Genomic DNA, 15,000 nt, shown 5'->3' with positions numbered 1-15,000 from the left:
TTTTTTCCTCCATTCATTATTTATTCCACTTCTCATATGCATTACTGTCTGTCTGTCCTATAAACTTAGGTTCATCCGTGAAAAATGTTAATGCCATGCTTCTCCTTCTTAGGGTATATTTTGAATTTACGACTTCTTGAGTTTTACCTCAAGATGTAGACATTATAATCATTGCTTTTGAAGTACCAGCGTATTACGGATCAAGTTATTCCATTGAAGTACCAGTTTATTGCGGAATAAAATCAGCTATTCGCATAATGGTATTCTAGAGAAAATAATTTATGAAGATAATCAGTTTCGTCATGGGTATATGGCTGTCCTTGATATTTTTGATAAATGTAAGTTTCTTCCTAAAATGAATGTGGAGTTGTGATCCGTTAGGCACCTCATAAAACATATTGTTGGCTGTCCTCATGCCTACTAAAACTCAGCCAGAATTAAGTTGTCTTTACTCTAGCTGCAATATCTACAGATTGAGTTTGATTGTCTTTAGTCATCACTCATAGTTTAATTCATTCAGCATTATGTTTTCCTTTAAAAAAAACCCTTCCTCTTCCTTGACAAACAATTACAAAAAATAATCTGAAACACTGAATAACAAATATATAAGATAAAATCCCATTCCTTCCCAGTTTGCGTGAGCAGTTAAGTACACTCGATCATATCAGTCACCGCAATAATAAAGCAAATAATGAAAGAGTATGTAAATGACAGAGGGATCTTTTCATCCATCATCTTTAGAGTTGAGATTTCCATCCTGCTTTGCACCTCCCGGCCGCGCAAGGGAGTGTCCGGGCGGCGCTGGTCTGGCACGAGCGGGCAACCCTGCTCAGGTGTGGGGGCGGGCGCGGAGAGGCGCGGGCAAGGTGGCGCGAAGCTGATCCTGCAGTGTTAGCCTGGTGTGGTGACGGGCAGGGAGGAGTTCAGCACGCTCACTGTCCCAGCGGTATACACACACAAACACGCACACGTACACACGGACGCAGCACCTCAGCAACACGTGCGAACAAGCTGAGCGTGTTGCGTATTGTTGCTTTTCTGCGGCTTCATATTCTCAATAGAATCTTTAGAATCGTTTTGATCGCTCGTGTTTTAGCGTTTCGGGAAAACATATTAATTTCCGCGGCTCGAAGGATGCCTAGTTAACGTGACAAAAAGAATGGTTCTGCACTCGTGGTGTTTCTAATAGATGCGTTCGCAGGTTAACCCTCATCATGGGTCTCATAAACGTACATGTAACTACCTGAATTACGAATGGTCGCCCTGTCAACACGAGAGTCGTCACAAGGGATTACGTTGCAAGCTTGTGTTGAAAAAGGAGAGTGCGGGACCAGCAACTCTAGTGAGAATTGAGAAAGAAAGAGTGAGATACAAAACCTCCAAATTAGTGCTTGCGCGACCATGATGCCCGAAGGTTCACCAGGGAGTCACGGGAGGTTCCAGGGCCTCCCGGCGGGGCAGTGGAGCGCCGACCCCGACACGGGCGTCGTGGCTCTGACGGAGGCGGCGCTGGCCAGGCTCCTCAACCCCGACCCCATCGACAAGTGGTATATCCTCGACCCCGAACCTATAGCCAGGTAAGATGGATTGAAACCGTACATCATGTTTCACTGGTACAGCCACGTCCCATCGCCATGTGGGTACCTATTGAAGATGCAAATGTGACGATCTGTTTACAAATAATCAAATGTGACATTATTATATATATATATCTTATATACCATATTCTCTGTTGACTAATAGGAACTGTATATGTATTTTTGTTTGTTTGTTTTAGTAATTCAAATGTATATATTTAGTGAGCAATCATGGTCCTACCGTTATAGGCCTACTAAGTTCTTCACTCACTTCTGTAATACGACATACACGAGCATACGATACGTTCTATACGCTCTGTCGATCTACCCTGGCACTCAACAAAATATGAACATTAGGTTAGCCGTTAAAGAAACTAGTTAGCTTTTTATTCTCACTTCTTGGAAAATATATCTACCAGGTAATTAGTCCTACCGCCATCAACAATTATGACAACAGAAATGCCAGCACACAGTACCAACAGCATCTCCCTTCTGCTTGGCGAAGAAAAAACAATGATCTCATAGTATGTATCAACACACGAGGCACGATACGATGCAAAAGCTGGGACCGTTGTCCGCGTGCTCTCGCTGGCTCCGCTCCCGTCGGCCAGCTCGAACCAGGGAACTCGGATTCTCTGACTCACTAACTCTGCCTGGAACTCTACATGAATAGTGGATGATAAACTGCGTGCCTGAACACCCGCTCTAGCTCAGAACCTTGATTGACGTGTACATATAAGGCGAGGCGGAGATGTTCTAATGATGGATACACCTGTAACTGATGTCTCTAGAACCAAACATTTGCATTGTACTCCAAGCTTCACTGATTTCTCTCGGCTTATCAAAGTTCGTTTCCATACCAGGGCTTTGTTTGTGTAAGTGAGTGTGTCCTGAGTATATGTGGGTACATCGCTCTTCTTACTTCTTTAATATTTCTCCTTAAGTATTTATATTGGTTCTTTACTTTTCCTTGCCGTCTACTTTCATTTTCTCTCTCTCTCTCTCTCTCTCTCTCTCTCTCTCTCTCTCTCTCTCTCTCTCTCTCTCTCTCTCTCTCTCTATATATATACATATATATACATATATATATATATATACATATATATACATATATAATATATATATGTATATATATATATGTATATATATATATGTATATATATGTATATATATGTATATATATGTATATATATGTATATATATATATATATATATATATATATATATATATATATATATATATATATATATATATATATATAATACACACACACACACACACACACACACACACACACACACACACACACACACACACACACACACACACACACACACACACACACACGCGTGTGTGTGTGTGTTTTATTGTCGTTTTGCATTTTTCTTTTCTATTTTTCACGCGAATATGCCTTCTTCCCCAGTTCCTCCTTGTCTCCCTACTTTGGCTCTTCCCCTGCCTCCCTTTGTCTGTTTTAACACCAAAGCTCCTTCACTCTCCCAGACCTTGTCTCCCCACACCACTCTCCTCTCCTGATCGGCTTCTGCCTTCTTTCTTCTCTTCTTGCCCTTTTCTCCCTATCCATCTCGTTCGCTTTCTCCTTCTCTTCCGTCCTGTCCTTCGCTCACATTTCTGACGGTAATAGCTATAATTTTGCTAAATGGAGTTTGATTATGGGAATGATAAAGTAAAATACAAATATATTGATGGTACAAGGTCTGGCATTAAAAATTATCATAATACCGAGAATTATCGCATCAGTCACGAAATAATGACATCTGAAATGATTAGACTGATTATGATATCATTGCGGTTAATGAATATAGCAGTAACGACTCGACAATTATCAATAAGAGCCAATAACGACCTCCGTCTCACCCGCACCGAGGCAGCCAATCGGAGGTCGCCTTCGCCATTCAGCACGTTGATCTTCTGCTCAAGTGATGAAGTCTTTGTTCGCTGAGCCAATCGCTTTGATTGGAAGTTATTCGCGTTGATAGTTGTGCCTTTTGGTTCTCTATTGCTTCTGACTAAAAAGAAAGATGTTTCTCTTGAAGACGAAGTGAGGCTGAGACTCGGAGTGAGTGGTGCTTTAGGTCGCGTTGTAGAAGTGAGAATGGGTGTGTATGTATGTATATACATATATATATTATTTGTTTGTTTTAAAGAACATATGTTATTGCTGTTAGTGTTTATATTTATCATCATCCTATCCATCCCCCCACCACCAACAACAGCAACGCCAGTGCCATCACCATTAGCATCATCATTACTATTACTGTTGTTAATAATACCACCACCACCATCACCACATCATTACTACCATCACAACCATCATAATCATCATCATCATCATCATCATCATCATCATCATCATCATCATCATCATCATCATCAGCAGCAGCAGCAGCAGCAGCAGCAGCAGCAATAGCAGCAGCAGCAGCAGCAACAGCAGCAGAAGCAGCAGCAGCAACAGCAGCAGCAGCAGCAGCAGCAGCAACAGCAGCAGAAGCAGCAGCAGCAGCAGCAGCAGCAGCAGCAGCAGCAGCAGCAGCATTATCATCATCACCATCATCATCATCAGCAGCAGCATAATCATCATCATCGCCATAATCATCACCATCCTCATCAACAGCAGCAACATAATCATCACCATCATCATCATTATCACTATCATCATCCTCATAATAATCATCTAACCATCGCCATCATCGTTGTTGTAACTGTCGATATGATCATATCATATTGCTTGTTATTGTTCTCTTTCCCATATATAATTACAGCTACGGGACTCATTACCATAATCGTAGTCGCGCTGACGATTCGATTCCCGCACTATTCGCATGCACAATATATAGACGCTGCATCTAGCACTTCTGTCGGTGCGGCTAAAATAAGTCTTGGTAAGATATCCTTTGTACGTGCATGAAAGGGAATTCCTAGTCACAGAAAAGAAACCTATACATTAGTTTTTTTTATTATTTTGTTTATTCTTTTATTTCTTTTCTACTTGGGAATTCCTCAGGCTTGTGACTCATCTTCGCTCTGGAAATGACCAAATATATCTTTCATCTGGTGTTGAGGGGGTGGATGAAGGTGGGTGGATGGGTGGGTGGGTTGGTGAGTGATTGACTTGGTAGGTGTGTGGGTAGGTAGGTGGGTATTTGGTGAAGTGGGTCGATAAACAGATGGGTGGATAGGTAGGTAGGTACATGGACGGGTAGGTGGGGTGGTTAGGTAGGTGAAGGGATGGATAGGTGGGTGGGTGGGTAGATGGGTGTTTGGTTAGATGGGTCGATAAATAGATGGGTGGATAGGTAGGTAGGTATATGGACGGGTAGGTGGGGTGGTTAGGTAGGTGAGGGGATGGGTAGGTGGGTGGGTGGAGGTTCATGTCGAAGGGGATGGGATTCCTAAACCTGATGTGGTGCACACACATCGTTATAGTTTCTCCCCCTCGGTCATGAATCCTCGGGAAGTTGGACTGGCCGAGTCGGCGAGGACGCGTTTGCGGGGAGACTGAAATTGTTCATATAGAAGTAAAGTCTTCAGCGGAGGTCTGTTTGGGGCTGACTTGCAAGGAAAGAAATGTGCGAGGAGGGTGACCGGTGTGTGTGTGAAGGGAAATTTTGAAGAGAAAGTGTGAAGCACGTGTTTTAGAAAGGCTGGCAAAACGGGCAAGGGCGATAAGAAGTGAGCTGAGCAAGAGCAGATATAACGTATACAGTATATTCGATAAGATTCTCCTTGCGAATTGGGGACAGCCAGATGGTTTGGTGCGCGCATACGCCCATTCTGGCATTTGCATGAAGACAGACACAGTTGCAAAAGTAAGAGTATCCGTGCCTCTACCACTCACAAGCACCAACTCACTCCCACAAGCAAACAAACACCAGCGCACACACAAAAACACTCCTACATGCACATACTTGACCCACTAAGCAGGGTGTCTAGTTCCACCTATTGAATAATTTCACGAACTTGTCATGAGGCTGGACACTGAGCACGACAAGCGGACTCTCTCTGTCATTCTTGTAACGATTCTCCATTCTCTTTACGATCATGCTACGCGAAAAGGAACTCGTACATTTCACGAAAAGAAAACATAACATATCAAAACACGATGCTAGCAAGGACCAGATGGACCACGTATATCGTCACGCACTCGATCGTGGGCGTCGGAGAACCTGAACTCTGACGTATGTGGGCGAGCTCTCGGACTAGAGGCTTTATTGACGTTTAAAAGTTAACGGCTAGCCTAGTAATCTCTGTTTGATGGCGAGGCTCTCCTGACTTTGTGCTTAATCACCTGCGTTAGTTTGTGGAAAATGGGAGAGAAAGGTGAAGGTGTGGGCGCGGGTCGAGAGTGGTAGGGAGAGAGTGGTATGGAGGGAGGGATAGGCAGGGAGAGAGTGGGAGGGAGGGAGGGAGGGAGGGAGAGAGTGGGAGGGAGGGAGGGAGAGAGTGGGAGGGAGGGAGGGAGAGAGTGGGAGGGAGGGAGGGAGGGAGGGAGAGGGAGAAGGAGGGAGTGAGGGAGAGGGAGAGGGAGGGAGGGTGAGAGGGAAAAGGAGTGAGTGAGGGAGAGGGAGAGAGAGGGAGTGAGGGAGAGGGAGAGGGAGGGAGAGGGAGAGGGAGAGGGAGGGAGAGAGGGAGAGGGAGAGGGAGGGAGAGAGGGAGAGGGAGAGGGAGAGGGAGGGAGAGAGCGAGAGGGGGGGAGTCAGGCAAACAAAGAAACAAAGCAAGGAAGAAACGATGTTGACGTACTTACTTTACAGTTTTTAATTATTATAATCTTTATTAGGGATACTATGATGTTGATGATCATGATCAGAATAATGATAACGTTAGCGACGATATTCATGCAAATCATATCAGTAGTAACAACAACAATATTGCAATACTAATGATAATAGTAATGATAATGGTGATGATGATGATAATGATGGTAGTAATAATAACGATAATGATAACAATAACGATAACGATGACGATAATGATAATGATAATAGTAATAATTATAATGATATTAGATAATGGTATAGCGATAGTAAGAATAATGATAGTAATAATTATAATAATAGTGATAATAACAATGGAATATTAACGAGAAAGGATAAAAGTAATAACAAATATTTATAATTACAATGGTAATGTGTCAACACAGTAATAGTGACAATAAAACTATGTTCATGGTAGTAATGATAATAATGATAACAATAACCAGAACAAAAACAAAAATGACAATAAGGGTACTGACAACAATCATAGCAATGGTAGTATTAACGTTAATGATGGTAAAAATGATGATAATGCTAACAATAATGATGATAATGATAATGGCGACGAGAATGATGATGATGTGATGATACTAATACTAATAATGGTGGTTATGGCACTAATATAAACGATGATGCTAATAACAGCAATAACAATGATAGTGGTGATGAGTAACTATCATAAGAATAATGATGATAAAAATTTACATACAAGACTACGGAAAAAGACTAAGCAAATCTGGGTAAAAGTATTCTTTTGGCCGCCCGCTGAACACAAGTGCAACTGCGTGGGCGCGTTTGGAGGTAGTTGAGTGAAAGTCTGTTGTCGCAGCCGAGGTGGCGTTGCATGAGGCCTCTGTCATGCCCATTGTTGACATGCAGGTTAGGTCATGCACGAGTATACCTGCTAGATATACACGGAATGCATAGAATACTCGTTTTGGAGATGTTAACACCATGTATTTTTTTCTTCATTTTTCTGTACTTTTATAGGCATGGCTCTCTCCCCTGTGACTAAGAGAACCCCAGGGATTTCCAGGGAGTAATCAACAAGAGACCCCTGCTAGCCGCGTTGCCTTATGAGGGGCACTAACGGTATTTCCGGGTAACGATATCGGAACGAGAGGGGGGTGGGGGAGGTAGATAGGTTGATAGAAAAGGGGGGAGGGGGATAGGGGGAGGGATGGAAGGAGGTAAGGAGGGAGGGAGGGAGGGAAGGAGAGATGAATGGATGGGATAGGAAGGAGGGAGGGGGGAGAAAGGAAAGAGGGAGGGAAGGCGGAAGGGAGGCAGTAAGAGGGGGAAAGAGGGAAGAGAGGAAAAGGGAGGGAAGGAGGGAGAGACGGATGGTGACAGTGGCTCTCCCGTCGCCCGTATATGGCACGGAGAGAAGTTCGTTTGCCCCGGGGACATGTTTGATGCTGACTGTGTAAACGCAGCCCTACTTCACCCCCTGCCCCTCCCATCTGCCGCCCACCCCCACTCCCCGCCATCGCCGCTACCGTCCTGGCATCGCTGGTGTCGGCGGCGCAGTCGGGCGGCGGCTGCATCGCATCAACAAAGCACTTAGGGCGCTTAGATGACTCAGCGGAATAAATCAAGTGCTTAGAATGGTCGATTGGAGTGTAGCTTACATCTCTTATAGTGTGCGGGAGAAGTTATGTTCTGACTTTTGTTTATTCATGCCCATGGAAGAACGTTTCTTCGTATTGTTATTTTACTTTTGTCCTGTCTTATTTCCCTTATTCCTACCCTTTCTCTCTCCCTCTTTGTTTCTCTCTCTCTCATGCTCCCTCTCTCCCTCATCTTTTTCCTTTTCCTTTCCCTCTCCCTCTCCCTCCCTCCCTATCTCTCTCTCATTGTCCATTTAGCAGTCAATCTACCTCTCTACCTATCTGCCCATCTCCTTCTCTCCCTCTTTTTCTTCTTTCCTTCCTTTAACATGTTACTCCCTCTATCCCTCCATCTCCCTCCCACTCCGTCACTCCATCCCTCCCCTTCGTCGCCAACGCAACCATCTTCCGGCCTTCCCTGGCCTCACCTTCACCAACCGGGACCGTTCGGCGGGTGAAGGTCGGGCAGCATCGGGCTTGACCCCTACCCCCTTTCCCTGCCATATCTGTCGCTACAGGATAAGATATACGATGGAGTCCTTATCTGGGTGCCTCCTTGTCCTGCACGTGCGCTCAAGGGCTTCGCAGGATGACCGTGGGTGGTGTCATGTATATTTTTCCAAAGGGCAGAACAAAATTCTTCGGGAATTCTGCTACCAAAACAGATAATTAATTAAGAAAGCTCGTTAGTGATGTCATTGGCCATTTTGTTTTGTTTGATTTCTTCTTTTTTCTATGGTGTGGATTTTAAGTATGGTGATTCAGGGATTTTGATTTTCATGAGTAAGTGATAGAGAATATTATAGAGGGATTGGAAAGACACAGGAGCAATGGGTGAAAACCGTGGAGAGGAAGAAGAATGAAACAGTAAAGAGGACAAGGAAAGAGAGAGTGAACAAATAAGTGAGTGACTGAAGAAACGGAAGGAGAAGGGGAAAGAGGCACGGAAGTATGGAGGAAAGGAGAAAGTGGGGGAGGGAGGGAGGGATGGAGGAAAGTAGGGAGAGATTAAAGGAGGGGAAGGGAGAGAGAGGAAACGAGGAAAGAAGGGAGAGAGGAAGGGAGGGAAGGAAGGAGAGAGGAAAGGAAGTATGGAGGAAAGGAGAAAGGGAGGGAGGGAGGGAGGAAGGAAAGTAGGTAGAAATTAAAGGAGGGGAAGGGAGAGAGAGGAAACGAGGAAAGAAGGTAGAGAGGAAAGGAGGGATGGAAGGAGAGAGGAGAGGAAGGATGAAGTGAAAGTAGTGAGACAGGAAAGGAGGGAAGGAGGGCTAGAGGAAAGAAGAAAGAAATAGAGGAAGAGGTAGAGAGAGAAAAGGGGAAAGAAGAGAGAGAGAGAGAGAGAGAGAGAGAGAGAGAGAGAGAGAGAGAGAGAGACAGAGAGAGAGAGAGAGAGAGAGAGAGAGAGAGAGAGAGAGAGACAAAGACAGAGAAGAACAAGAGAGAGGAAAAGAGGATCCGGCAGGCGAGGTGAGTGACGGAGCGGCGTCCCGTGAGCGACAGCGGGCCCGCGGAACGGAGGCCCCCACCCGCGCTCCCCGCTCATCATGGAGGCAGCGAGGCATCCAGGTAACCGCCGGGATAAAAACACACCTTCCTCTCCGCCTTATTTGCGCTGTCAGAGTCACACAGGCACCTGTTGCGTGCTGCCCCGAGAGAGAAAACGTTTACGGTGAACGTTGCGCGGTGAACGTGTCTGCATCAACTATGCGTTTGTTGCCTTTTTTTCTTGGAGTAAACAGAATGGCAAAAATGATTGATTGTCGCGTAAGCATAAAAGCTGTCTGTATTTGAGGAGATAATGATCATGCATATATATACATAATTAGATGTACATGATAAACTTCTGGGCGAAGGAAATGTTCAGGTAATAGATCAAAATATATGTATATCCGTAGAAAACCTTATCTGCAAGAATCACTACGTATCCCTAAACGTCACTCTTAACATCACTCTAAAAACACTAAGCGACCTCAGACACAGCTTCTCTCGCGTTATCCAGAGCCTCGCCGTTAAGGACTCAGGATTCGAGGAAGGAAAACAAGCAGAACCAGGGATGCCCCACGAAATTTGCTTTGTGGAATCAGATAGCCAAAACGGGTCGCCGCCTCGTGCATTCATTAAGATTTTGTCCAGGTGTGTGTGTGTGTGTGAGGACCCTTCAGCTTTTCATATTCTGTTCATTTTTTCGCAAAGAATATGAATACTGAGATTACGAAAAGGTAAAGAAAGAAAGAAGGAAAATTGCGCCGCATCGCAACCCTTCTTTCTTCTTCAGTAACCCCATTATAATTTTCTTTTTAAATATTTTGTCTGTTCATTATATTAGTCGTACCCAAATTACCGGTTTGCCAAGTTTTAAATATGTGCAGCTTCAGCGGTAATTATATTTTCGCTTTGTGCAACTCATTATTTTTAGGTGTATATGCGTGTGCATTTCTGCAATTTTGCACTGCGGACAAATAAGAATCAATTGTCATTGCAAGAACCAGGACGGAACATGCAATTTCTTGTGTGCTAAAAAGTGGCTCAACTGGATGATTATCGACATTTAATACAAGCATTACAAAGAAAATGAAAACAGTGAAAAGAGAAAATGGGATTTCAAATTCTGTCATGAAGGCCGCTTCAAAGACCGTTAAGAGAAATCGGTGGGAATAGATGAAATGCGCTGGTTTCATTCCAGCTTTGCACTGGATATTACATTCGGTTGATTATAGTAATGCACTTAATGTTGTTCAGGGAAATGCCATTACGCAATGGTTTTCTCTCTCGTTGGAAGAGGAAATCTGTAAGCGTATCTCCTCGAAGCCGTGACTCACTTCGCTAATAAGGATCCTATCACGATGTGCTAACTTGGGGTGCTTGGCTGATCGTGTGTGGGCGTGTTATTAGTCTGTGCACATACACGCACAAAAACAGTGTGCGTGAGTGAGTGAGTATGTGTGTGTGTGTGTGTGTACATGCGTGCGCGTTCGTATTGATGAAGTTTGTATGCACATACACACGGTGCGAAACCACACATGTCTTTTTATGTTTATATCTATATTTACATTTATATGATTTACATGCGGTTTATTTACACTGAATATGCATGCGCGTAAACAAGGCGGCGCCGCTTTACTGGGTCAAGACCGCTCATGACAGTTCAGAAATCCGTCGACCGAAAGCCTCGCGTAGCCGCCTGAAGCCTCGACGCCGAAATCCTTCACAGCGAGAATCTGTCATAAAACCCGGCGGCGTTGGCGTTTTCCCGCAGGTTTTACGAGCGTCGAGACAACAGCTTGTCGGTTGAAGGGTTGAGTGACGCCAGCGTGACGCACTTTCACCTGAATTTGTCGCTGCAGGTGAAGGAGGTTGAGCGGGAGGGCAGGCGGCAGGCAGGCAAGGACAAGTGACGTCGTGAAAGGATGAGGAAATTGGAAGGGAAGGAGCGAAGGGTCTCACCTGCGCGGCGGCGGTCCGGGAATCAGCTGGGGCGGGGGGCGCGGGGGGCGCGGGGGGGGGACTTTTTCTCTTAGCGCGAGAAAGGGAGAGGGAGGGAGAGAGAGAGAGAGAGAGAGAGAGAGAGAGAGAGAGAGAGAGAGAGAGAGAGAGAGAGAAAGAGAAAGAGAAAGAGAAAGAGAAAGAGAGATTGAGATAGATAGATAGATAGAGAGAGAAAGAGAAAGAGAAAGAGAGAGGGAGAGAGAGAGAGAGAGAGAGAGAGAGAGAGAGAAAGAGAAAGTATATATATATATATATATATAGAAGAGAGAAAGAGAAAGAGATGATTTGAGATAGATAAGATAGATAGAGAGAGAGAGAAAGACAAAGAGAAAGAGAGATTGAGATAGATAGATAGATAGATAGAGAGAGAAGGAAGAGGGAGAGATGGATGGAGATGGAGAAGGAAAGGAAGAAGGTGATCGGGAGAAGTAGAGAAGAGAGGAGAAGAGAAGAGGAGAGGAGAGAAGAGAAGAGAGGAGAAGAGAAAAGAGAAAGCGAAAATAGAGAGAAAGAAAAAAGAGAGAGAGAGAGAGAGAGAGAGAGAGAGAGAGAGAGAGAGAGAGAGAGAGAGAGGAGAAGAGAAGAGGAGAGGAGAGAAGAGAAGAGAGGAGAAGAAAAAGAAGAAAAAGAAAAAGACAAAAAGAGAAAGAGAGAGAGGGAGGGAGGGAGCAATTCTGCCAGAGAGCACTGACGCAAACCACACGTCAACATCCAACCAGGAAATAGAGACGCACAAACCAGCCAACTAGCAACGAACAGCCGAGCTCGTCCTAGATCCTCGGACCCACAGCCGTAACGCGTAAAAGTCCCCCATTCAGCAGAGCGACGCCAACCGCCTCGAAACCAACGTGAGGAAAACAAGGTGTTGGTCCTTGTTCCGAACATAAGGCCGCGTGCCCTTGCCCTCGCCCCCCCCCCCCGCCTCCCAGCTCCACATGTGCGAGCAGCCTCCTCTTATGGGCGGATGGGCTGGTCGCGGGCCGGTCGACGTGGCCTGATGAAGGCTTAGGCGCCTGCGCTGGGGACACTTGTATGGTAAATGCATTAGGTGGGTATGGGGTGTGATGGCTGTGGGAGGCGGTTTGTTGGAAGAAATAACATACGCGCGCACGCACACACAAGCGCATGTGTGTGGTGTTCGTTAGGTTGGAGTAGGAATACTGATCCCGATGAGAGTTTGGTTCTGATTTGTTGAGCCTGTCAAGACCCAAAGAGGAAATGAAGAATGCCTTTAGATCCGTGGACTTAATATTGACATTGGCGTAATTACTCTCTCTCTCTCTCTCTCTCTCTCTCTCTCTCTCTCTCTCTCTCTCTCTCTCTCTCTCTCTCTCTCTCTCTCCTCTCTCCCTCTCCCTCTCCCTCTCCTCTCCTCTCCTCCCTCTCTCTCTCCCTCTTCCTTCTCCCTCCCTCTCCCTCCCTCCCTCCCTCCCTCTCTCCCTCTCTCCCTCCCCTCTCCCCTCCCTCTCTCTCTTTCTCTCTCTCTCTCTCTCTCTCTCTCTCTCTCTCTCTCTCTCTCTCTCTCTCTCTCTCTCTCTCTCTCTCTCTCTCTCTTTCTCTCTTTCTCTCTCTCTCCCTCTCTCCCTCTCTCCCTCTCTCCCTCTCTCCCTCCCTCCCTCTCTCCCTCCCTCCCTCCCTCCCTCCCTCCCTCTCTTTCTCTCCCTCTCTCTCTATCTCTGTTTGTCTCTGTATTGGTCTCTCTCTCTGTCACACACACACACACACACACACACACACACACACACACACACACACACACACACACACACACACACACACACACACACACACACACACACACACACACACACACACCCTGGTGGTCAGCCTTGGGGCACGAGTATGGTAGTGAGGACCATCTGGCAGCGAGTTGGAGGTGAAGGTCCGCTCTGACTCACCACGACCCTCTTCAGGAACAGGAAGATGAAAAATACTCGAAATCAGAGCACTGATTATTTTTAAAAGATGAAAGTTATTTTCCTTTGTTAAGTATAGAAAAATAAACCGGGAAGTACTTTCTGTAGGGAAGCGGAAGTTGGAGTTCACATCAGTGTTGTCAGTCTGATGAAACGATCGAATACGGGGCAGTTTAATGATCAATGAAAGTCTTTTTTTCGTCTTGTTATATATTCGCGAAATCCTTCCTTGCTTGACATTGCTTATATGTGTTCAAGTTATGAATGAATGAATAGATGGATGAATGATTATTAAGAGAAAAAGAAAGAAAGGAAGGATGGAAAAAAGAAGAAAAAGGGAAGAAAGAAAGAAAGAGGGGAAGAAAGAATGACAGAGAGAAGGGCAGAAAGAAAGAGGGGAAGAAAGAATGAAGGGAAAATAAATAAATAAAAAGGGAATGGAGGGAAGTAGAGAAAAAAAAAATAAAAAAGAGAAAAAGGAGAGAGACAGAGCAAATATAGACCAACATTTGACAAATGTGCAAGACCAGCACGTATTCGAGGGCAGAGGTCACCGAGGAGGGTCGCCTGGCACTCACTGATACAACCAAGTGGCTCTCAGGTGCCATCTGTTAACCTGCGCGTCCAGTAGTGCCGTCAATGCCCTACTCTTCGATATATCCACCTGACACTGACCCAATTATCCTTCCTGTTTCCTTTTCTGATAAATCTTATGTGTCCACTTCACTTTTTTTCTTACATCTTTTACCACTTATTTTCACATTTTCACGTTTACGCCTTCATTTTCACTTCTGCTTATATCACGCTTTATCACACTCACCTGACATATTCTCTTATGCATTCTTCTGTATCTCGCGCAGTGTCTCTTATCCCGCCTATCTGGGATTTCTCCCTTCATCTTGCCTTCCTCCTCTGTCTCGCCCAGTCAGACCATCTCCCCAGAACCATCTGCCATAGAGGACACTCTCGGGGCGCCTGCATTTGCGTTCGGATCATTTGCAACACCGGGTGCCTGAGCATCTCACCTCTAGCGGCATTGTACTTCATCTCTGTCAGCAGAGCAGCAGCGTGGCGACCTCTTGCGTTTGGCTTGTTCTTGACACTTAGCTCCCCGAGTGATTCTCTTATATCCTGTTTTTTGCATATTCTTCCTGCTATCTTTGTGCTCATTCCCTTTGTTGATATCGCTTCCCATGCAATGAGAGACGTTAGTGTGTTTAAAAAGGCGATGATTATCTGCCTTTTTTAAGCTAGGTAAACTTAGAAAATTCTAACTATAAAAAGTTGGAAATTGATGCCTTCTTTATGCCCGTGCATGTACAGCATCATGCATATCTGATAAGTTCTGCATCAAAAGCCACAGCGAATCAGGTTCGCCAAAGGACGGACAGGCGGTATAAAGGAGCGACGGGCTCGGCGACACATGTAAACAACGTCGGCCTTGCCAGGGAACCGGTGACACTCGGTGAAGGTGTTCCTTCGCGCATGACTCACGCCTGACACGCGCGGGCTTAAGCCTAACTTTTGCGCCTGTTCAGCCTTAATCTTGTAAAATACCTACAGCATAAGATTATGTTGCGGACTTTCACACAGGGAGTCGCTAAGTAGACATTGTGGCACACTTAGGTAGTT

At 45.3% G+C, this 15,000-nt stretch overlaps 1 protein-coding gene across 1 annotated transcript in view; it reads left to right on the top strand.

The window, feature by feature from the left end:
• The first annotated feature begins 887 nt into the window (after positions 1 to 887).
• The window catches only part of LOC113815272 (uncharacterized), a 188,780-nt gene continuing 174,667 nt past the window's right edge, over positions 888 to 15,000 (top strand). The window contains exon 1 of the mRNA XM_070144239.1: positions 888 to 1,577. Coding sequence (XP_070000340.1) covers positions 1,402 to 1,577 — 176 coding nt within the window. The 5' untranslated portion in view covers positions 888 to 1,401. The remainder of the gene's footprint in view (positions 1,578 to 15,000) is intronic.

The sequence above is a fragment of the Penaeus vannamei genome, chromosome 31 (genome assembly GCF_042767895.1).
Source record: "Penaeus vannamei isolate JL-2024 chromosome 31, ASM4276789v1, whole genome shotgun sequence".
Taxonomy (NCBI): Eukaryota; Metazoa; Arthropoda; class Malacostraca; order Decapoda; family Penaeidae; genus Penaeus; species Penaeus vannamei.
The sequence above is the reverse complement of the archived record's forward strand: the minus strand, read 5'-3'. Positions and strand labels throughout refer to the sequence as shown.